Source organism: Entelurus aequoreus, linkage group LG06 (assembly GCF_033978785.1).
Source record: "Entelurus aequoreus isolate RoL-2023_Sb linkage group LG06, RoL_Eaeq_v1.1, whole genome shotgun sequence".
NCBI lineage: Eukaryota > Metazoa > Chordata > Actinopteri > Syngnathiformes > Syngnathidae > Entelurus > Entelurus aequoreus.
In genome coordinates this window covers 42,611,761-42,637,817 of record NC_084736.1, presented here as the reverse complement: position 1 = coordinate 42,637,817, position 26,057 = coordinate 42,611,761, and the positions used below count along the sequence as shown (strand labels likewise).

General features: G+C 38.2%; 1 protein-coding gene across 5 annotated transcripts in view; it reads left to right on the top strand.

The window, feature by feature from the left end:
* Positions 1-26,057, top strand: part of LOC133652224 (endoplasmic reticulum aminopeptidase 1-like) — an 87,925-nt gene that overhangs the window by 21,996 nt on the left and 39,872 nt on the right. Inside the window, exons 6-14 of one of the 5 annotated variants that reach the window (XM_062050730.1) lie at positions 2,985-3,139; positions 3,219-3,332; positions 12,070-12,201; positions 12,272-12,403; positions 16,064-16,147; positions 16,227-16,375; positions 16,494-16,628; positions 22,489-22,571; positions 22,640-22,823. In XM_062050730.1, coding sequence (XP_061906714.1) covers positions 2,985-3,139; positions 3,219-3,332; positions 12,070-12,201; positions 12,272-12,403; positions 16,064-16,147; positions 16,227-16,375; positions 16,494-16,628; positions 22,489-22,571; positions 22,640-22,823 — 1,168 coding nt within the window. Of the gene's footprint in view, positions 1-2,984; positions 3,140-3,218; positions 3,333-12,069; positions 12,202-12,250; positions 12,404-16,063; positions 16,148-16,226; positions 16,376-16,493; positions 16,629-22,488; positions 22,572-22,639; positions 22,824-26,057 lie in introns of all 5 variants that reach the window. The other 4 variants (XM_062050729.1, XM_062050734.1, XM_062050733.1 and 1 more) reach the window with 4 other exon arrangements.

Genomic DNA, 26,057 nt, shown 5'->3' with positions numbered 1-26,057 from the left:
AAGTATAGAAACATTTGAAGAATGGATCAAGGCAACTTACATGGACAATGGTCAAAGAATAATGTTCTTATGTGGTGACTTTAATATTGACTTATTGAACCCCAACAAGCAAAAGTCTATTGATGACTTCATTGATACAATGTACAGCATCAGTCTATATCCTAAAATCACAAAGCCAAGCAGAATCACAGGACACTGTGCCACGCTTATTGATAATATTTTTACCAATGATTTTGATAATAACATTACAAGTGGTCTACTTATAACCGACGTTAGTGATCATCTGCCAGTTTTTACAATATATGATGGAAACTACAAGAAGAACATGGAAGACAAAAGGACATTTCGAAGACTATGCACAGAGAAGAGGATGACTGCCTTCAAAATTGAGCTACAAAAGCAAGATTGGGACAATGTGTATAATGAAAAAGAGGTTGATGAAGCATATGAACATTTCTTAAACAAGTTCATAATACTTTATGACAAACATTGTCCATGGATACAACTCAGTAACAAGCAGAGAAAGAATAATCAACCATGGATGACAAAATTATTAAAAAATGCTTGTAAGAAGAAGAATACACTATATAGAAAATTTATAGCACAAAGAACTATAGAGGCAGAAATTAAGTACAAAAAGTATAAAAACAAGTTAACAGACATACTACGATCATGTAGAAAAGAATATTACAGTGAATTATTGGACAGGAACAAAAATAATATGAGAGCAACATGGGGCATCCTTAATTTCATTATTAAAAATGGAACTAAGAGGGACTACCCTCAATACTTCTTAGATGAAAATAAAAAAAATGACAACATAAAGGAAGTAGTTGAAAGCTTCAATAATTATTTTGTAAATATTGGACCAAAATTGGAAGAAAGGATTCCAGACCCAGTTCCAATTGAGGACTATAATGATACCATAGAGCGAAATCCCAACTCCATGTTCCTCAGTAATGTGACACAGGAGGAAATAGTTACAATCGCAAAAAAATTTAAATCTAAGACTTCAACTGATTGTAACGGAATTGATATGGAAACGATAAAAAAGGTTATTGAAGAGATGTCAGGACCATTAATGTATATTAGTAACCTATCATTTCAAACAGGTACATTTCCAAACAAAATGAAAATAGCTAAAGTTGCACCAATTTATAAGACTGGAGACAAACATCAATTTACAAATTATAGACCTGTTTCTCTACTTCCACAATTTTCTAAAATCATTGAAAAACTGTTCAATAACAGATTAGAAAGTTTCATAAATAAAAATAGAATACTCGAAGAGAACCAATATGGATACAGAGCTAATGTTTCAACTTCAATGGCTTTAATTGAAATTACAGAAGAAATTACCAATGCAATAGATAGTAAAAAATGTGCGGCAGCGGTTTTTATGGATCTAACTAAAGCATTTGACACAATTAATCACAATATTTTAATCAAAAAACTAGAACGATATGGCATCAGAGGGTTAGTCTTAAACTGGATAAGAAGTTATCTAACGGACAGGAAACAGTACGTGAAGCTAGGCGAACACACGTCTACAACGCTAAATATATCCTGTGGTGTACCTCAGGGATCAATACTAGGACCTAAATTATTCAATCTCTATATAAATGACATTTGTAAAGTTACAAAAGATTTAAAGTTAGTATTATTTGCGGATGATACAACAGCGTTTTGTTCAGGAGAGAACACACAGGAGATAATACAAATAATAACAGAAGAAATTAACAAATTAAAAAGATGGTTTGACAAAAACAGACTATCGTTGAATCTTAGTAAAACTAAAATAATGCTATTTGGCAACAGTAGAAGAGAAAGTCAAACACAAATACAAATAGACGGAATAGAAATTGAAAGAGTAAATGAAACCACATTTCTAGGTATAATTATTGATGATAAATTGAACTGGAAATCTCACGTAAAAAATATACAACATAAAGTTGCAAGAAACACGTCAATAATGAATAAAGCAAAACATGTTCTAGACCAAAAATCCCTTCATATTCTCTACTGCTCACTAGTGTTACCATATCTGAGCTACTGTGTAGAAATATGGGGAAATAATTACAAAAGTACACTTCATTCATTAACGGTGTTACAAAAAAGATCAGTTAGAATAATACATAATGTTGGATATAGAGAACATACAAACCCTTTATTTATTGAATCAAAAATACTGAAATTCCACGACATAGTGAATTTGCAAACAGCTAAAATTATGCACAAAGCAAACTATAACCTGCTACCCAAGAATATACAACAATTCTTCTCAAAAAAAGAGGAGAAATATAATCTTAGAGAAAAACGTAATTTAAAACATTTGTTTGCACGTACAACACTTAAGACCTTCAGTATATCAGTATGTGGAATTAAATTATGGAATGGATTAAGCAAAGCAATCAAACAATGTACTAATATGATACACTTCAAGAAACTCTTCAAACTTAAAGTGTTTACAAAGTACAAAGAAGAAGAACCATGACAAACATTCTCAATTTATTTCATCCATCCATTCATTCATTCTTAAAGTAATCTTACTTATCTCATCATATGAAATATGACTTACTTCACCAATTATTATTATTAAATTCTTACTATTATTTATTTATTTATTTTTATTGTGATTACTTATGGAGTTTATTGTGAAAAAATTGTGAACAGGAAGTGAACAAAAAGTTTTGCAACTGTTATGTAAAGAAAAGGGGTAGAATTAAATAAGCTCTGCTTCTTCCTACTCCTTTTCGAACATGTTGAAAAGAGAAACTGGAAATTGTGATGTATCATGTTGTATGCTTGCATGTTCGAAATAAACTCAAACTCAACTCAACTCAACTCAACTTTTGTGAGACAATGTACATGTGATTTACTTCATTGATGGAAGATTTTGAATTAATTATTAACCTTGTGAAGTGGAATTACTTCTAAGCCCAACAGGCATGTTGAAAGTGGCTGTTTGTTATTGCCCCCTGCAGACCTGGCTGCTATCCCTGACTTCCAATCGGGAGCTATGGAGAACTGGGGTCTGACCACCTACCGAGAAGGAGCCCTTCTCTACGACCCCGACCAGTCGTCCGTCTCAGACAAAGTGCACATCACTAAGATCATCGCTCATGAGCTTGCACACCAGGCAAGTGCCGCAGATAAGAAAATGCACAGGAAGGTAGACAACACTTTTTCTTTCCAAAAACATTGTCATCTGTGTCCAGTGGTTTGGCAACTTGGTGACGATGGAGTGGTGGAGTGACCTGTGGCTCAACGAGGGCTTTGCCAAGTTCATGGAGTTTATTTCTCTCGACATCGCCTACCCTGAGCTGCAGACGGTGAGCGTGCAAGAAATGGAAATCCACCATGTTCTGCGAAATTCCAAACTGAATTGAGAATGTCTCCCAAATCCCAATTGAGATGAGGTTGCAAACAGGAAGTAGAATTGAACTTCAAATGAAAATCAAAGAAAGTAGAATTTGAATTCCATGGAATTCCAATTGTTTCTTTGCTTGACTTTATACAACACAGGTGTCAAACTCAAGGCCCGGGGGCCAGATGTGGCCCGCCATTTCATTTTATTTGGCCCTCGAAAGCCTGGAAGTAATATGTATCAATGAAGTACTGTAAATTTACGTACTAAATGTATTCTTTCTTTCTATTATGGGAGAAAAACAATATATGTACTCCATGTAATCGCAAATGATGTTAACTTAAATATTGTCTAATTATGCAAAATTATATTATCAAAAATTCTAACCATTTTTTAAATAGAAATAAATACTAATAATAATGATTTCAAAGCAAGTTACCCATCAAATTGTGCAATGTAAAAGTAGCAATAGATTTCATGGTAAAATTGTGAAATTTACTGTGGTTTTTAAAGCATTTTTCTGTAAAAGAAAAAAACTACTTTTTTTTACTGTAATAAACTGTGGTGCCTTTTTGGCATTTACAGTAATACAGAGAAAAATCTACAGTTGTTGATTTGTGGTAAAAAAAAAAAAAAACCCAAGCAAACTGGCAGCTCAGATGCCAGAATTTTACTGTAAAATTGCAATTTATTTTATTTACAGTAAAAAAAACAAATGTAAATTTTACAGTAAAATTCTGGCAACTGAGCTGCCTTTTTTTTTACCATAAAAACAGCAATACTGTTTTTCCATTTACAGTAATATACACTACATTTTGAGGTGAAATTATTGCAACTTACCATATTTTTTTTTTACATTTTAGTTGAAAAAAAATCTACTAATAAAATGCATAAAAAAATTGTGTAATAATATTGTTCACCGTTAGAAGCAGCCCTCTGGGGCCAAACATAAATGCAATGTGGCCCTCAGTGAAAACGACTTTGACACCCCTGTTATACAATATACATGACTGATTACGTTTTTACTTATTTCATTGTAAAACAAGTACCTCTACGGGGGCTGGGCAATATGGCTGAAAACGGTATTAGATATAAATGTTCTACATCGGTAATTATTGATATTTTTTATGACCTATTGTAAATAAGAACCAGGAAAAAGATATATTAAATTAAATTTGTTTTATTTAAAATGTAACCTTATTCTGATTATAATCCCTCGGCTATCAAGGTAGAAAAGGAAATAAATGTCAACACAAGCATGGAACAATACCAGACACCCAAAAACCTCTTAAAATAAGGAATATGTAAGAAATGCTGAATAAAGTGTAACAAAATAGTGAAAAGTGTAAAAATTTAAACGCAGAGTAACCTCAGAAGAGCTATTTTCTGCTGGTTTAGTGCCAGGAAGTACTCTAAAGTGTGAGCACGGCGAAGGTGGTGTGGTACGAGCGCCTTGCGTAATTTTTCAAACCACATTGGTCTGACTACGGTCCATTTAAAAAAGAAAAATCAGAAACTGCATACTGTAAAGGTACCTTTTTATGTTTTATCGAAACTTGATAGTTGATACTATTCCCTGATTGGCTGTTAGCGTGTCACTCCCACTGATCATTGATCACTTCCTGCGTTGCTCGGTTACCAGAGAGCGAGTGCCTTTTGTTCATGCAACCAAATATTGCCTCACAACTTCCGGTTTCTTCTGACAAAGAAGAATAAACAATTACCGAACATTTATCGATTGCATTTTTTATTCATATCAATTACGTTTTTATCGCGATATATTTCGTTTCATCGGTCAAAATGTTGCATAGATTATGTTTTACAGATAATCTTCAAGCCGCTTCCTGACAGTCACTTCAGGATGCACCGTTTTGTGGGCGGTCTTACAAACCCCGTTTCCATATGAGTTGGGAAATTGTGTTAGATGTAAATATAAACGGAATACAATGATTTGCAAATCCTTTTCAACCCATATTCAATTGAATGCACTACAAAGACAAGATATTTGATGTTCAAACTCATAAACTTTATTCATTTTTTGCAAATAATAGTTAACTTATAATTTCATGGCTGCAACACGTGCCAAAGTAGTTGGGAAAGGGCATGTTCACCAGTGTGTTACATCACCTTTTTTTTTAACAACACTCAATAAACGATTGGGAACTGAGGAAACTAATTGTTGAAGCTTTGAAAGTGGAATTATTTCCCATTCTTGTTTAATGTAGGGCTTCAGTCGTTCAACAGTCCGCTGTCGTATTTTACGCTTCATAATGCGCCACACATTTTCGTTGGGAGACAGGTCTGGACTGCAGGTGGGCCAGGAAAGTACCCGCACTCTTTTTTCACGAAGCCACGCTGTTGTAACACGTGCTGAATGTGGCTTGGCATTGTCTTGCTGAAATAAGCACGGGCGTCCATGAAAAAGACGGCGCTTAGATGGCAGAATATGTTGTTCCAAAACCTGTATGTACCTTTCAGCATTAATGTTGCCTTCACAGATGTGTGTTACCCATGCTTTGGGCACTAACGCACCCCCATACCATCACAGATGCTGGCTTTTGAACTTTGCGTCGATAACAGTCTGGATGGTTCGCTTCCCCTTTGGTCCGGATGACACGATGTTGAATATTTCCAAAAACAATTTGAAATGTGGACTCGTCAGACCACAGAACACTTTTCCACTTTGCATCAGTCCATCTTAGATGATCTAGGGCCCAGAGAAGCCGGCGGCGTTTCTGGATGTTGTTGATAAATGGCTTTCGCTGTGCATAGTAGAGCTTTAACTTGCACTTACAGATGTAGCGACAAACTGTATTTAGTGACAGTGGTTTTCTGAAGTGTTCCTGAGCCCATGAAAAACAAAAATGGCGGCGCATGGGTTTGCTGCGGCTATGCTAACGCTCTTGGGAGTGTAGAGCGATTTGGCAAAAAACACCCGTCATTTCTGTCAATTTCATGGCTGGCTCAAAGCGTGAACACTCTGTGATCACATACAACCGACAGACAATTCTGGATGTGGATGGATCGGGTCGTTATAGACTGAAAGATGCATGTACGGTGGACCTCCTCGCTAGCATGGGAATACTTCGTGGGCTACATCGAGCGGCCTTTGTAGCAGCGGAGTCAAGTGCTAGCGGTGACCGCCAATGGAGACGACATAAGCGGTGCGAGCGGAAGCAGAAGTGGGGTTGCCGAGCGGGGCTAACAACAAAGAGAAAAGCTAACCAAAGAAACGTGGAGTCTCCGGGTAAGAAGCCATTTAAACTAGAACTAGCCGGCGTCAGGCTGGATAATCCCTGCACACATAGCAATTCTCTTAGAATAAAACACAACTCACATAATGTTTTTTCTTTTGTGACCGTGTCAGAGGCAGACATACATTGTACTGATGTAGCTAACTATGATGCGTTCAGTTTATCGCAACATCAAGCAAACAATCTGAATATCCCCGTCATATCAATTCCTAGATATGGTCGAAACTATTTAAAGTGCAATACGCATAATAAACACAACATTATTAATATTGCTACTTTGGATAATTTCAACAAACAATCCTCAAAACAGCCCACTACCTATAATATGGGCTTTTTAAACATAAGATCATTATCTTCCAAAACGTTATTAGTTAATGAAGTCATTAGAGATAACAAACTTGACGTCGTTGGTCTCGCCGAGACTTGGCTCAAACCAGACGATTTTTTTGCGCTAAATGAGGCATCTCCTCCTGGCTATACCAATACACATGTTGCCCGACCTCTTAAAAGGGGAGGGGGTGTCGCACTAATATACAATGAAAACTATAATCTTACACCTAACCTAAATAATAAATATAACTCGTTTGAGGTGCTCACTTTGAGGTTTGTCACACCGCTGCCTCTCCACCTGGCTGTTATCTACCGCCCCCCTGGGCCCTATTCGGACTTCATCAGTGAATTCTCAGAGTTTGTTGCTGATCTAGTGACGCACGCCGACAATATAATCATAATGGGGGACTTTAATATCCATATGAATACCCCATCGGACCCTCCATGTGTGGCACTCCAGACTATAATTGATAGCTGTGGTCTTACACAAATAATAAATGAACCCACGCATCGCAACGGTAATACGATAGATCTAGTGCTTGTCAGGGGTGTCACCATCTCTAAAGTTACGATACTCCCGTACACTAAAGTAATGTCCGATCATTACCTTATAAAATTAGAAGTTCTGACTCATTGTCAACAAACTAATAATAATAATAATAACTACTATAGCAGCCGCAACATTAATGCTGCCACAACGACGACTCTTACTGACCTACTGCCTTCGTTAATGGCACCATTCCCAAATTATGTGGGCTCTATTGATAACCTCACTAACAACTTTAATGACGCCCTGCGCGACACCATTGATATTGTAGCACCGCTAAAGCTAAAAAGAGCCCCTAAAAGGCGTACCCCATGGTTTACAGAAGAAACTAGAGCCCAGAAATGATCATGTAGAAAGCTGGAACGCAAATGGCGTGCGACTAAACTTGAGGTTTTCCATCAAGCATGGTGTGATAGTTTAATAACTTATAAACACATGCTTACCTCAGCTAAAGCTAAATATTACTCAAATCTCATCCACCTCAACAAAAATGATCCTAAATTTCTGTTTAGTACAGTAGCATCGCTAACCCAACAAGGGACTCCTCCCAGTAGCTCCACCCACTCAGCAGATGACTTTATGAATTTATTTAATAAGAAAATTGAAGTCATTAGAAAAGAGATTAAAGACAATGCATCTCAGCTACAACTGGGTTCTATTAACACAAATACGACTGTATATACGACGGATACCGCCCTCCAAAATAGTTTCCCTCTCTTTGATGAAATAACATTGGAGGAATTGTCAAAATGTGTAAATGGGACAAAACAAACAACATGATTACTTGACCCAATTCCTGGGAAACTTATCAAGGAGCTTTTTGTATTATTAGGTCCATCAGTGTTAAATATTATAAACTTATCACTTTCCTCTGGCACTGTTCCCCTAGCATTCAAAAAAGCGGTTATTCATCCTCTACTCAAAAGACCTAACCTCGATCCTGATCTCCTGGTAAACTACCGGCCGGTGTCCCACCTTCCGTTTATCTCGAAAATCCTCGAAAAAATTGTAGCACAGCAGCTAAATGAACACTTAGCGTCTAACAATCTCTGTGAACCTTTTCAATCCGGTTTCAGGGCAAATCACTCTACGGAGACAGCCCTCGCAAAAATGACTAATGATCTATTGCTAACAATGGATTCTGATGCGTCATCTATGTTGCTGCTTCTTGATCTTAGCGCCGCTTTCGATACTGTTGATCATAATATTTTATTAGAGCGTATCAAAACGCGTATTGGGATGACAGACTTAGCCTTGTCTTGGTTTAACTCTTATCTTACTGACAGGATGCAGTGTGTCTCCCATAACAATGTGACCTCGGACTATGTTAAGGTAACGTGCGCAGTTCCCCAGGGTTCGGTTCTTGGCCCTGCACTCTTTAGTATTTACATGCTGACGCTAGGTGACATCATACGCAAATACGGTGTTAGCTTTCACTGTTATGCTGATGACACCCAACTCTACATGCCCCTAAAGCTGACCAACACGCCGGATTGTAGTCAGCTGGAGGCGTGTCTTAATGAAATTAAACAATGGATGTCCGCTAACTTTTTGCAACTCAACGCTAAGAAAACGGAAATGCTGATTATCGGTCCTGCTCAACACTGACATCTATTTAATAAAACCACCTTAACATTTGACAACCAAACAATTAAACAAGGCGACTCGGTAAAGAATCTGGGTATTATCTTCGACCCAACTCTCTCGTTTGAGTCGCACATTAAGAGTGTTACTAAAACGGCCTTCTTTCATCTCCGTAATATCGCTAAAATTCGTCCCATTTTGTCCACAAGCGATGCTGAGATCATTATCCATGCGTTCGTTACATCTCGTCTCGATTACTGTAACGTTTTATTTTCGGGCCTCCCTATGTCTAGCATTAAAAGATTACAGATGGTACAAAATGCGGCTGCTAGACTTTTGACAAAAACAAGAAAGTTTGATCATATTACGCCTATACTGGCTCACTTGCACTGGCTTCCTGTGCACCTAAGATGCGACTTTAAGGTTTTACTACTTACGTATAAAATACTACACGTCAAGCTCCTGCCTATCTTGCCGATTGTATTGTACCATATGTCCCGGCAAGAAATCTGCGTTCAAAGAACTCCGGCTTATTAGTGATTCCCAGAGCCCAAAAAAAGTCTGCGGGCTATAGAGCGTTTTCTATTCGGGCTCCAATACTATGGAATGCCCTCCCGGTAAAAGTTAGAGATGCTACCTCAGTAGAAGCATTTAAGTCTCATCTTAAAACTCATTTGTATACTCTAGCCTTTAAATAGACTCCCTTTTTAGACCAGTTGATCTGCCGTTTCTTTTCTTTTCTTTTCTACTCTGTTCCCAACCCGGGGTGGACCGCTAGCCTGTCCATCAGATGGATAACATCTCTACGCTGCTGACCCGTCTCCACTCGGGATAGTTCCTGCTGGCCCCACTATGGACTCCACTCGGGATGGTTCCTGCTGGCCCCACTATGGACTGGACTTTCGCTGATGTGTTGGACTTTCACAATATTATGTCAGACCCACTCGACATCCATTGCTTTCGGTCTCCCCTAAGGGGGGGCGGGGGGGGGTTACCCACATATGCGGTCCTCTCCAAGGTTTCTCATAGTCATTCACATTGACGTCCCACTGGGGTGAGTTTTCCTTGCCCGTATGTGGGCTCTGTACCGAGGATGTCGTTGTGGCTTGTACAGCCCTTTGAGACACTTGTGATTTAGGGCTATATAAATAAACATTGATTGATTGATTGATTGATGTGGTGATATCCTTTAGAGATTGATGTCGGTTTTTGATACAGTGCCGTCTGAGGGATTGAAGGTCACGGTCATTCAATGTTGGTTTCCGGCCATACCCACGTGGAGAGATTTCTCCAGATTCTCTGAACCTTTTGATGATATTATGGACCGTAGATGTTGAAATCCCTAAATTTCTTGCAATTGCACTTTGAGAAACGTTGTTCTTAAACTGTTTGACTATTTGCTCACACAGTTGTGGACAAAGGGGTGTACCTCGCCCCATCCTTTCTTGTGAAAGACTGAGCATTTTTTGGGAAGCTATTTTTATACCCAATCATGGCACCCACCTGTTCCCAATTAGCCTGCACACCTGTGGGATGTTCCAAATAAGTGTTTGATGAGCATTCCTCAACTTTATCAGTATTTATTGCCACCTTTCCCAACTTCTTTGTCATGTGTTGCTGGCATCAAATTCTAAAGTTAATGATTATTTGCAAAAAAAAATGTTTATCAGTTTGAACATCAAATATGTTGTCTTTGAGCATATTCAACTGAATATGGGTTGAAAATGATTTGCAAATCATCGTATTCCTTTTATATTTACATCTAACACAATTTCCCAACTCATATGGAAACAGGGTTTATATTTACGTGGCTCACCTTCGGCAGTGTCTTCTCCCCATCATCTTTGTTGTATCGGTGTAGCGTGCAAGGACGGGAGTGGAAGAAGTGTCAAAAGATGGAGCTAACTGTTTTAATGACATTCAGACTTTACTTCAATCAATAACGGAGCAGCATCTCCTCATCCGTGGTTCACTAGTGTTCCATGAAAAACCGTCCGACCGGAACTCTCTAATAACTAAAGTTCCTTGGGTAAATAATTAAAAACTCACTACACCGGTATGTTTTAGCGCTTTCATGGCAAGTTTACTGACACATATAAGTAAGAACTTAACACTACTTTATATTAGAAATGGAAACAGCGGAGAATGAATGTCCCATAACAAGAAGATAGAGAAAAATAAGAAGTTTATCGACTACGGTGTCTGTACGGACTACAAAGGCAGATGCGCGCAATTTTTCAAGACTTATGCAGATCCCAAATACAGATCAGCAGGTACCAGAAGCCAAGAAAAGTTGCTTTTGCATAATATTGCGAAACAAAACGGCAGATACTATGTCTTACCTTATACACACACCATAATAATACTCCTATGTTGAAGCACAGTACAATCCATCAAGTGGTGCGGTTTCATAGCTTTCCAAAGTCATACTAAAACATTTTGATAGATTTTTGAGTGCCGTGTGTAATGTTCTATGTTTTCAATGGAACATATAAAATGTTGGTGTTGTTTACTTGAGTCATATTGCAGTCTACACTTATCATTACACCATGTACCAAATAAAATAGCTTCAAGGTTGGTAAGAAAAAACTGAATTATTCAATACATTAGGCTCACCGGGTTATAAGGCGCACTGTTGATTTTTAAGAAAAAATAATAATTTTAAGTGCGCATTATAGTCCGGAAAATACGGTATTATAACTTTCAAATGATGGAAAATGGTGGCAAACAGCATAATTTCTCAAAATTCTTTACTTTGGTTCACGAAGACATTTCAAGATATTTCGTTTGACAAAATATTTCCTGTTATTTGGCTACAAATGCAATTATATGAATAGCACTTCCTGTAGTTCTGATTCAACATCCTATTGGGTGGAACCAGTTCAATTCAAATTCCAGTTCTTAAAATGAATTGAGATTCCAAATTTTGATTTTTGCACCAGTTTGTTGAGTCCACTATACAAAACGCTTAAACCTCTTCCACCTAGGACGACATGTTCTTGATGAAGTGTTTCCATGCCATGGAGGTTGACAGTCTGGCCTCGTCTCACCCCATCTCCACACCAGTGGAAAACCCCACCGAGATCCAAGAAATGTTTGACGACGTGTCTTATGACAAGGTGTGTATTGGATTGCGACATCCGTGTTCTTCTTCTAGCTTAACTGCAGCGATGTTTCCTCGTCTTGAAGGGAGCGTGCATTCTGAATATGATACAAGTCTTCCTGACGCCCGAGGCTTTCGAGGTGGGGATTATCCGCTACCTGAAACGATACAGCTACCGGAACACCGTCAACAGCCACCTGTGGGAGAGCCTGACAGATGTGAGTAGGGATGGGAATTGATACAAAACCCAAAATCAGTGAAGTTGGCACGTTGTGTAAATGGTAAATAAAAACTAAATACAATGATTTGTAAATCTTTTTCAACATATATTCAATTGAATAGACTCCAAAGACAAGATATTCGAACTGGAAATCTTCGTTATTTTTTGCAAATATTAGCTCATTTGGAATTTGATGCCTGCAACATGTTTAAAAAAAGCTGGCACAAGTGGCAAAAAATACTGAGAAAGTTGAGGACTGCTCATCAAACACTTATTTGGAACATCCCAAAGGTGAACAGGTTAATTGGGAATAGGTGGGTGCCATGATTGGGTATAAAATCAGCTTCCATGAAATGCTCAGTCTTTCACAAACAAGGAGGGGGCGAGGGTCACCACTTTGTCAACAAATTGTCCAACAGTTTAAGAACAACATTTCTCAACGAGCTATTGCAAAGAATTTAGGGATTTCACCATCTACGGTCCGTTACGACGTTTGCATGGACTACAAAAGCGGATGCGCGCAATTTTTCCGGACATATGCAGATCCCAAATACAGATCCATCAAGCGGTGCGGCTTCATAGCTTTCCAAAGTCGTACTAAAACATTTTGATGGATTATTGAGCGCCGTGTGTAATGTTCTATAACATTTAAAATTTTGGTGTTGTCTACTTGAGTCATATTGCAGTCTACACTAGGGATGTCTGATGATATCGGGTTGCCGATATTATCGGCCGATAAATGCTTTAAAATGTAATATCGGAAATTATCGGTATCGGTTTCTTAATTATCGGATTCAGTTTCTAAAAGTAAAATGTATGACGTTTTAAAACGCAGCTGTGTACACGGACGTAGGGAGAGGTACAGAGTGCCAATAAACCTTAAAGGCATTTCCTTTGCGTGCGTGCCGTCCGAGTCACATAATATCTACCGGCTGTTCTCATCACGAATTAATGCAAGCATACTTGGTCAACAGCCATACAGGTCACACTGAGGGTGGCCGTATAAACAAGTTTAACACTGTTACAAATATGCACCATATCAGTGGCCTAGTGGTTAGAGTGTCCGCCCTGAGATCGGTAGGTTGTGAGTTCAAACCCCGGCCGAGTCATACCAAAGACTATAAAAAAATGGGACCCATTACCTCCCTGCTTGGCACTCAGCATCAAGGGTTGGAATTGGGGGTTAAATCACCAAAAATGATTCCCGGGCGCGGCACCGCTGCTGCCCACTGCTCCCCTCACCTCCCAGGGGATGAACAAGGGGATGGGTCAAATGCAGAGGGCAAATTTCACCACACCTAGTGTGTGTGTGACAATCATTGGTACTTTAACTTTAACTTTAACACACTGTGAACCCACACCAAACAAGAATGACAAACACATTTCGGGAGAACATCCGCACCGTAACACAACATAAACACAACAGAACAAATATCCAGAATCCCTTGCAGTACTAACTCTTCCGGGACGCTACAATATAAACCCCCCGCCACCCCTTCTAGACCGGAAGAGTTAGGGCTGCATGGGATTCTGGGTATTGGTTGTGTTGTGTTACACTACCGTCAGTGTAAGCTGTGTGGCTGATGAGTAAGTATGCTTTGCTGTCTCCTACGTGTGCAAGTAAAAGCTACATACAACATGTGGCCGGGCTGGCATGCTGTTAGTAAATGCTATAGAGGACAATTACTGCAGTGCATTCAGGGCGCGCCCTTTATTTAGTAATTAGAGTGAAAATAGGATTATAATTGCCCTTGGAGATTTCTTAGACAGTCACTGAGATCCACAAGTGAAAATAGGATTATAATTGCCCTTGGAGATTTCTTAGACAGCCACTGAGATCCACAAGTCTCCTGGGAAAATCGGGGGGTCGGCAAGTATGCAGCTGAGCCGCATCAGAGTGGTCAAAGAGCCGCATGCGGCTCCTGAGCCGCGGGTTGCCGACCCCTGAACTAGGCAGTAGTGACCATGTTATGAAAAAGTATTGCACTGTTATTGTTTTGAGGCATGTTAAAAAAAATATTGCACTTTGTGACTTCAATAATAAATATGGCAGTGCCATGTTGGCATTTTTTTCCATAACTTGAGTTGATTTATTTTGGAAAAACTTGTTACATTGTTTAATGCATCCAGCGGGGCATCACAACAAAATTAGGCATAATATGTGTTAATTCCACAAATGTATATATCGGTATCGGTTGATATCGGTATCGGTAATTAAGAGTTGGACAATATCGGATATCGGTAAAAAAGCCATTATCGGACATCTCTAGTCTACACGTATCTCTTATGTGTCACTGCCATTATATTGCAGTCTACATGTATCTCTTATGTGTGACTGCCATCGACTGGTCAGTTATCATTACACCATGTACCAAATAAAATAGCTTTGAGGTCGGTAAGCAAAACCAGAATTATTCCATACATTAGGTGCATCGGGTTATAGAGCGCATTGTTGAGTTTTGAGAAAAAAAACAAATTTTAAATGCACCTTATAGTCCGTAAAATACGGTAAATAAAGGTGACTGTCGGCGATATTAACATTTAAAAAGTAGGCTCTGATGCATATCAACTAAAGCACTCCTCATTAGAATTCACGTAACCCCTGCATCTGTATGAATCCAAGTATGCGGAAATGTAATTGCGCTAGCAATGGGTACCAAATTCGCTACTTTTTTGGCACTGACTGAATCCTGCTGGTCCTATCGGGCACAGATTACGTATATTCCAACGGTGCCACGTTTCACGCTCGGTTGCCGACTCAGATGGCTGCTTGCACTTCGGCATATGGCGATCACTCCAGCAGAACTGAGAGCGGACTCAGCCAAACATTGTTGCAATTTTTCAACAACGACAAAGAAATTAACCTGGAAAAAAAGGCTGCAACATAAATAAGGTAAGGCTCCACTTTTCTAAAAACGCGTTAGTTTGATGCTAACATACACTGGCTTTGCTATGAGCATAAACAATAAAGTCGTACCGCGTTATACAGACAGATAATCCAAGGAACACCGTACATTGTTATATCACACAGCGATACCCCGCCATACAGGCCATGGTAAAAATTCAAATACATTTCCATGTACTTTAACGAATTTTCCCCAAATTAAGTTTATCAGGTAATTTAGGGATTGGACAAGTTGGACACTTTCTATAGGAAGTATTGATAATTCAATGGAATTATTGGAGGCAACTGTAACATTTTTTAGATTTAAACGGGCAAAATAAAACCTTTTTAGTTTGACACGAATGCAAAAAAATGTTTTTTGTCTATTTCATTTGATTTAAATCTATTGTACTGAGCTGTATGCAGGGCCCTATAAAACCCAAATTTTTTTCCAAATTTAAATTTATTTCCCCCAAATACTATAATGAACAAAAATGTGTCTTTAAACATATGGATAACGTTTATTTAGCCTTTTTATTAGATTATTTCAGTCCAAATGACATGATACTTTGGCACGCTTTGGACTTTCCCGTATGAATAGAGGTATAACAAAAATAATTGTGTATTAAATATGTATTAAATTTGTGAAGCCACCAAACAAAACAACTGGGTGTGCCAAATTTGGCCCGCAGGCTTCAATTTGGGCACCCATGGTTTAAAATGAGAATTTTTATATGTTTCTATTTTTTTATGTTATGTGCATTTCTTCACTAGATTTGCAATGGGGATGATTTGCAAGAAGCTCTGCCTAAACAAAAGGAATTCTGCTCCAAACGCGACCTCGAATCTGGAAAATCTGTAAGTTTTAACCTTTGTAGAAGGCCACCAATCTGATGCAGGTGTTGTGGTTGTTTGTACATTAACGTTTTTTGTACAGTATAATGACAATTTGAATGTCAAGACCATCATGGACACATGGACGCTACAGCAGGGCTTCCCGCTGGTCAGTGTGGAGGTCAAAAACCGCGGGGTGTGGCTCACCCAGGAGCGTTACCTGAAGAGCGGGGACGCTGCCTACACTGAACGGTAAGCAAGTATTCTATTTTTTCTGCTTGCTTTCAACTTTTCAAACCATATTTTATCATTGTGTGAATGCTCCAAAGCATTCATACATATGGTTTTTCTTCTTCTTCTTCCTCTCCAGATTTTGGCGCGATCTACCTTCCACATTTTTTAATCCAATTCAAACCGTTCCAACTTCAAACTGTTCAGCCTATTTGGGAATCGCGGGCTTTCCCTTGACAAATTCCAAAAGTTCCCAGATTTCCCAGAATTACAGGTTTTCCAGGACATTTTTCCCATTCAAAATGAATTGGCCATGTTTCAAACTTCCACCATTTAATTTTTTAAACAATTCAAACTATCATTTTTACATTTTCAAAAAAATTCCAGGAATTCCCAGAATTCCCAGTTTTCCAAACCCTATTTTCACCCTTTTTTTTGTTGATTACTCCTCCCACATTTTCCCATTAACCTGCTGTCATTAACATTCTTCTTAATCAGGAAAAAAACTAATTTGTTTTTTGAACTGGAAAAAATCCCGGTTTTCCCAAAATTCCAGGAATTCCGTAATAACATTTAACATTTCTTGACCGTTTTGAAAAATTCCAACACCAACCATTCAGAACATTCAAGTTTTTTACCATTTTTAAAAAATTCCCTCTTTTCCCGGAATTCCCAATTTTTTATGAAATTCCCATTGAACTGAAGGGGACATTTTTCAAAATTCCACAACTCCTCAATATTTCATATAATTTAAACCGTTTCAACTTCAAAATATTCAGCCTTTTCAGGAATTGTGTGCTCTCCTTCAACAATTCTAAAACATTTTCCGGATTTCCTAAAATTCCCAGTTTTTTAGGGACATTTTACCCATTCAAAATGAATTGGACATTTTTCAAACTTCCACTATTCCCACATTTTTCAACCAATTCAAACCATTCCAACATCAACACATTCTACTCATCCTGGACATTCAAACTAACACTTTCCCAAGTTCCAAACCAGATTCCGTTTTTCCTGGAAATTCAAAATCTTCAACATTCAAACTATTCTTACATTCATACTACCATTCTTACATTCATACTAGTCATACCAAAGACTATACAAAATGGGACCCGTTACCTCCCTGCTTGGCACTCAGCATCAAGGGTTGGAATTGGGGGTTAAATCACCAAAAATGATTCCCGGCCGCGGCCACCGCTGCTGCTCACTGCTCCCCTCACCTCCCAGGGGGTGATCAAGGGTGATGCGTCAAATGCAGAGAATAATTTCGCCACACCTCGTGTGTGTGTGACAATCATTGGTACTTTAACTTTAACTTTAACTTTACATTCTGTCAGCATTTCAGTTCAACTTCAGCAATGGAGCATTCACACACAATTCCTTCAGGAATTGCCTCATCTAGTTTCAAATGAGGTACACATTGCAATATAGCGTTAAAAATAAGACTTCGTCTGACGTGTTTATAATATTGTCTAACTGAAACCTCGAAAGGGACAAGCGGTAGAAAATGGATGGATAGATGAAAATGACACACTTTATTTTAAAAAACACAGATTCTTCCAACATACCAACAACACATTGGTATTATTTACTATTGTGTAATGTCTTGGTGAGACAGTGAAATTATTTTTATCACTGAGAAAGCACTAACTTCAAGGGGTCACATACAATAATGCAGAATCAATTTTTCTTGCCTTTTGTGTATTTGAGAAACCTATAAGTGCAAAAAATATATATAAATATTCATTCTGATTTTAAATAGATTCATATCTTTAAAAAAAAAGTAATAAAACCAAAACATATATATTAGACAGGTCAAGTGACACATTTTTGTAATCAGATTAATCATTCTCTTGAACTGTGATTAATCATGATTAATCACAGGTTTTTAATTGCTTGCATAAATAAAATTTGCTTAAGAAAATACACCAATATTTGGATACAAATGCAATTTTGGTACAAACCCCAAAACCAGTGAAGTTGGCACATTGTGTAAATGGTAAATAAAAACAGAATACAATGATTTGCAAATCCTTTTCAACCTACCGTATTTTTCGGACTATACGTCGCTCCGGAGTATACGTCGCACTGGCCGAAAATGCACAATAAAGAAGAAATAAAACATACAGGTATAATACGTCGCACTGGAGTATAAGTCGCATTTTTGGGGGAAATTTATTTGATAAAATCCAACACCAAGAATAGACATTTGAAAGGCAATTTAAAATAAATAAAGAATAGTGAACAACAGGCTGAATAAGTGTACGTTATATGAGGCATAAATAACCAACTGAGAACGTGCCTGGTATGTTAACTAGGGCTGCAACAACTAATCGATTAAATCGATTAAAATCGATTATAAAAATAGTTGGCGATTAATTTAGTCATCGATTCGTTGGAACTAGCTATGCGCATGCACGGAGGCTTTTTTTAAAAAAAATTTTTTTAAAATTTAATAAACCTTTATTTATAAACTGCAACATTTACAAACAGCTGAGAAACAATAATCAAAATAAGTACAAAAACAGTACAAAACAGCGCCAGTGCGGCGCTGAGGCTACGTCTCATGAGGTGGCAGTAAGCCAGCCAATGATGTGTCATGTGCAGCTCACGTGACGACGCCGTCTCCTTTGCTGGAAACATTCGAAAAATGGCGCAGGAAAACACTCCCGATAGTTTAGCGGAGAAACATCTTGAGGTTATTGCTTCAATGGAGAAAAGTGTACGACCTAAGTCGTCAAAAGTGTGGGAACACTTTACTTTAAAGACTTCAAAGAAGACCGTTTCCTGCAAAATGGCACGGAAGTACAACATTGCTTCAGAAGCACCTGAAAAGGAAACCTGTTGGAGCCATGGATGAAGGGAGGAACTCACAGTACATAACTTTTTAAGTCCATAGTGGCAACAGGCCTTCATGAGTTCAGCTTTTTTGTAAGTAACGTTAACGTTATGCCTTTGTTGCAACACGGGGCTGATAATGTGTCTCCGGCACATTTGACTCCGTTTTGAGAGAGAAAACGCACGGTTACCAATTTCGAAATAAACGTAACGGACAGAAATATCTCAGGTTGGTTTCATAATGGATCAATGCAGCCAGGCCTGATAAAGCTATATAAATCTATTTAGATTTGAGTGACGCTTTAGTATAACTAAACGTTATGAAGGTGCTGGAATATTTCATGCTATTATTCAGAGGCAGCCTAAAATTAATCCTTTATTATTCACAACAGAAACGTGTACAGTATCTGATCCAGTTCTGATCTGATGAGTTACATTTCTGTGTTATTATTGGTGTATGCTGCATCCCCAATGTCCAGAACATGGTGCCAGTATGCTGGGTTTTTTCAATAAAATACTGGAAAGGATAGAAATGTAGTTTGTCTCTTTTATCCGGTTATTAATCGATTAATCAAAGTAATAATCGACAGATTTATCGATTATCAAATTAATCGTTAGTTGCAGCCCTAATGTTAACGTAACATTATGGTAAGAGTCATTCAAATAACTATAACATATAGAACATGCTATACGTTTACCAAACAATCTGTCACTCCCGATCGCTAAATAACATGAAATCTTCCTCCCCGGTGTCGCTCCTGGTATGCCCCGCTAGCGTCCATTCTTTCTGCTGCTCGATCGCCGTTTTCTGCTGCATATTCACTACGTCCAGCTTGTAATCTGCAGTATATGATTTCCTTTTCGGTGCCATTTTAGTTCAGTCCTTCTCAGTTTTTATAAGTTACCGCCAACGTTGATGTGATCCATTTTAATAGCTCCGGCAGTAGCGTATAGCATATAGCAGTTAGCATTCCAAAACCCACATTGCACTTCTGCCATGACCCGCCCCCGCCAAATTCTTATTGGTTGCCGTGTGAGTGACGATTGCTGACGTGTGTGGACGATGGCTGCCATTTGCTTTGTCGCTCACGCGAATGAGATAAATAATATTATTTGATATTTTACGGTAATGTGTTAATAATTTCACACACAAGTCGCTCCGGAGTATACGTCGCACCCACGGCCAAACTATGAAAAAAACTGCGACTTATAGTCCGAAAAATACGGTATATTCAATTGAATGGACTGCAAAGACAAGTTATTTAACGTTCAAACTGGAAAACTTTATTTTTTGCAAATATTAGCTCATTTGGAATTTGATGCCTGCAACATGTTTCAAAAAAGCTGGCACAAGTGGCAAAAAAGACTGAGAAAGTTAAGGAATGCTCATCAAACACTTATTTGGAACATCCCACAGGTGAACAGGCTAATTGGGAACAGGTGGGTACCATGATTGGGTATAAAATCAGCTTCCATGAAATGCTCAGTCATTCACAAACAAGGATGGGGCGAGGGTCACCACTTTGTCTACAAATGCGTGAGCAAATTGTCCAACAGTTTAAAAACAACATTTCTCAACGAGCTAATGCAAGGAATTTTGGGATTTCACCATCCACGGTCCATAATATCATCAAAAGGTTCAGAGAATCTGGAAAAATCACTGCACGTAAGCGATGATACTACGGACCTTCGATCCTTCAGGCGGTACTGCATCAAAAAGCGACATCAGTGTGTAAAGGATAGCACCACATGGGCTCAGGAACACTTCAGAAAACCACTGTCAGTAACTACAGTTTGTCGCTACATTTATTAGTGCAAGTTAAAACTCTACTATGCAAAGCCAAAGCCATTTATCAACAACACCCAGAAACGCCGCTGGCTTCGCCGGGCCCGAGCTCATCTAAGATGGACTGATGCAAAGTGTAAAAGTGTTCTGTGGTCTGACAAGTCCACATTTCAAATTTTTTTTGGAAACTGTGGACGTTGTGTCCTCCGTAACAAAGAGGAAAATAACCATCCGGATTGTTATAGGCACAAAGTTGAAAAGCCAGCATCTGTGATGGTAACAGGGTGTATTAGTGCCCAAAGCATGGGTAACTTACACACCTGTGAAGGTACCATTAATGCTGAAAGGTACATACAGGTTTTGGAGCAACATATGTTGCCATCCAAGCAACGTTATCATGGACGCCCCTGCTTATTTCAGCAAGACAATGCCAAGCCACGTGTTACAACAGTGTGGCTTCATAGTAAAAGAGTGTGGGTACTAGACTGGCCTGCCTGTAGTCCAGTTCCCATTGAAAATGTGTGGCGCATTATGGACTGTTGAACAACTTAAGCTGTTCATCAATCCAGAATGGGAAATAATTCCACCTGAAAAGCTTAAAAAATGTGTCTCCTCAGTTCCCTGAGTGTTGTTAAAAGGAAAGGCCATGTAACACAGTGGGAAAAATGCCCCTGTGACAACTTTTTTGCAATATGTTGCTGCCACTAGATTCTAAGTTAATGATTATTTGCAAAAATAATTACGTTTCTCAGTTCAAACATTAAATATCTTGTCTTTGCAGTGTATTTACAAGTTGAAAAGGATTTGCAAATCATTGTATTCTGTTTTTATTTACCATTCACACAATGTGCCAACTTCACTGGTTTTGGGTTTTGTAAAAATCCATTTTTGAAAAGACGTTTTGAGGCCATCTCCATGCAAATAGAAGGAGCTTTTCTAACATGTAATCTGTTTCAATATAATTATTGTACCATATAATATATTGCAAAAATCGAATTGATTCTGAATCAAATCGTTACCCCAGGTATCGGAATCGGATCTAATTGTTAGGTGCCCAAAGATTCACGCCCTAACCAGGCCACATGCCTAGTAGGGGTGTGACGCATCAAGTTGTAGCTATAATTACTACTACCAGCGCCGTTTCTGTTTTTATGGGTCTTGCGACATTTCAAAAATATTTCGACATAAAAGAGATATGACGCACACTAATTACCAGCAGTGTATTTATGCACGCACGCACACACGCACACACGGAAGGTCAAATGAGGCCAAATGGAATAAATATATAAATAAATACAATTTTAGATGATTACATAATTGTATCATGAATTAATTTAATGTTAAATTAAAATACTTGTGTTATTAAATCTGTCATTAAATTAATGTAAATGTATATTAATTTAACTAATTAATTATTTCAATATTTAATTAATGTTATTATTTCATAATTGAATCATTTATTTCACAATTTAATTAATTATTTCATGATTTATTAAATTTTCCCATGAAGCAGATTAGTTTGGTGGATCCCTCTGACCTACAAGACTAGTGTTTCCAACACAACACAGCATCACCTGATGAAGTCAGAGGCGGGTAAGAAACTGATTTCCCCACTTTTCACTTTGGATTGACATGTTTTTAATGTGACTGCTCGCCCGCAGACATCCTGCGCCTGCCAGATGAGGTCGAGTGGCTGAAGTTCAACGTGGACATGAGCGGCTACTACATTGTCCACTATGCCAATAAAGGTTGGCGCACCATCATTAAACTGCTGCAAGACAACCACACGGCGCTGAGCGGCAAAGACAGAGCCAGCCTCATACACGACGTCTTCCGGCTCGCCAGGTCAGAAAAACACGTTTCAGGGTTTCTGTATCTTTAATAAAGTTTGCATCTTGCTAAAAGTACTTTTAAAGGGGACTTGTGAGGATTTTAGCCTTTTTTTGAATGATACATTTTACAATGTTGGATATGCTGGTCAAATCAAAAAAATCGCGGGGTTTTGCAGTCTGGCTACGTCAGATTTAGGCAAATTAAAGCCCGGGGGCCACTTGCGGCCCGTTAAGTTTTTTAATCTGGCCTGCCAGACATTCCCAAAAAATGTTTTTAGATTTTTAAAATGGAAACTGTAGCTGCCATTATGATGTGCAGTGATGTTTTCAAATGACCGTAAGTCTTGAACTATACAAAGTGGTTGGAATCTGCACTTTTGAGTGTTATATAAGTTATTATGGTAATCTAATTAGTTACTATGGTAATCTACGTCACAGCAGCTCAGACAAAGCAGTGTGGGTGGGGAGCAATTTTCACAGAGTGTTTCCAGAGCGGCCAGCCTGAAATGCGGGTGTCAGGGACAGACGCAGAAGGAGATTTTTACAACAAAGTTCTAAAGCTTAGTGATATATCAGATGTATCAGATTGTAGGTGTGTTTTTTTTTACCCTACGCGTTCATATTTCACTGTTTGTTTCATTTCTGTTGCGTTTCGCTTGATTGTAAAATATGTCGATCGAGAGGGGGTGTGACGTTTTTATGTTGTCAATATTCAGCGTTTTATCGTTTATAGTTAATATTGTTAATTCACACTTTCTTTATTTTCATGTACATTCTAGGTGGCTCATTCATTAAAACAATTTAAATTCCATTCCGTTTTTTAGGCGGTCTGTCATAACGTTTTTAGCATTCAATCAGACATTATTTTAAGGTTTTGTATTAGTGTTCCTAAAAATAGATATACCAGCCCCCAGACACATTTTTTTTCTCTAAATTTGGCCCCCGGCTCAAAATAATTGCCCAGGCCTGGGCTACGCTGTGATGTCACAGCGAGGTGGACGTACCTATTTGGACATTAAGTCAAGCTGTCAGCCAGATGGGTGGGAGCTCCTCCCCTCTCCTTCAGGCTATGAGGAAACACAAAAAAGGTAAGGTAGGATAAAGTATTATTTTCATATAACCGTGGCATGCGCGTAACAACACCGTAATTCCTGCTAAAACCAACTTTTTAATGCTGTTTTTATGAATCGATCGGAGAGTGTGCAGATGTATCTAATGTTTTGACCGGGTGAATCTGTAAAATGTTTCGGATCGATACCTAAATTTGTGGTATCATCCAAAACTAATGTAAAGTATCAAACAACAGAACAATAAGTGATTATTACATTTTAACAGAAGTGTAGATAGAACATGTTGAAACAGAAAATAAACAGATATTAACCGTAAATGAACAAGTAGATTAATAATCAATTTTTACATGTTGTCCCTCATAATTTTGACAAAATAATAGAATGATAAATGACACAATATGTTACTGCATACATCAGCAGACTAATTAGTTGCCTTTGTTTGTTTACTTACTACTAAAAGACAAGTTGTCTAGTATGTTTACTATTTTATTTAAGGACTAAATTGTTCTTGGATTGCAATAAGAAACATGTTTAATGTACCCTAAGATTTTTTGTTAAAATAAAGCCAATAATGCAATTTTTTGTGGTCCCCTTTATTTAGAAAAGTATCAAAAGGTATCAAAAAGTATCAAAATACATTTTGGTACCGGTACCAAAATATTGGTATCGGGACAACCCTATTGCAGACAAACTCAAAAAACAAATGATAAAAGTGACTGTGGAACACAATTTACACAAAAGCATATCCAATACATACTGCAGACCAGTGTTTCTTAACTATAGGGCCGACCTCGAAGGCTGCCCAAAATTTCTCAGCTGTGGTCCATATGGGCCGCAGGCCCGCAGCAGTACTAAGTTGTAATACACTTTTCCACCAGTTGCGGCAGTAATGACAATATCAAACCAACAGAAGCAGTCTGGAGCTAAAGTCATAGAGAAGTTTCTTATGCACAGAAATTATAACTTAAGTGGTGAAACTGTATTTTCATTTGCACTTTAATTTTATTGACAGTTTAGTTAAGAAACATTAATTATTAATTGAGTTCATTTATTTTAGCTCAACATAATTATATGTACATTTAATTTTGTCAGTCCCTTCTTATGCAGTATATTTGTATATGCAGTACTTATTTTTCTAATCAGCCTGACCTAAGTCTAAGGTTTATGTGTTAAATAAACAATATATCTTTGTGATTAACACTTGGTCTCGTATCATTTGATAAGGTTGTAAACTGTAAGTAGGTTATATATAATTATTGAATAAAATTTAAATAAAGAGTAATAAGGTCAAAAATGTTAAGAGTCCCTGATCTAGGCCACAAGAAAGGGTTTTAAATGTGGAGCAAAATCCTCATAGGTCCCGTTTGAAGTTCTTGCATTCATTTTTGTCTTGTTTTTTTGGGAGGCGATGCCTTACTGCTAACTGTTGTAAAAATGCAACAACATTTGATTGTATTTTCTAGGCCAAACAACAGTACAGTGGGTACGGAACGTATTCAGACCCCTTTAAATTGTTTCACTCTTTGTTTCGTTGCAGCCATTTGTTAAAATATAAAAAGTTAATTTTATTTCTCATTAATGTACAGTCAGCACCCCATCTTGACACATCTTGCTCAATACTTTGTTGATGCACCTTTGGCAGCAATTAGAGCCTCAAATCTTCTTGAATATGATGCCACAAACTTGGCACACCTATTTTTTGGGCAGTTTCACCCATTCCTCTTTGCAGCAGCTCTCAAGCTCCATCAAGTTGGATGGGAAGTGTTGGTTTTCATCCAGGATGTATCTGTACATTGCTGCATTCATCTTAGTCTAGTCAGGGAGGTGACCAAAAACCCCATGGTCACTCTGTCAGAGCTACAGCATTCCTCTGTGGAGAGAGGAGAACCTTCCAGAAGGACAACCATCTGTGCAGCAATGCACCAATCAGGCCTGTATGGTAGAGTGGCCAAACAGAAGCCGTTTCGTAGTAACAGTTTGCTAAAATGCACCTGAAAGACTGAAAGAAAGTAAAATACTAACCAATTTTGTTCATGAGAAACAAAATTATTTGGTCTGATGGGACAAAGATTTAACTTTTTGGCGTGAACCAGGCAAATACCGTCCCTACAGTGAAGCATGGTGGTAGCAGAATCATGCTGTGGGGATGGTTTTCAGCGCAGGAACTGGGAGACTAG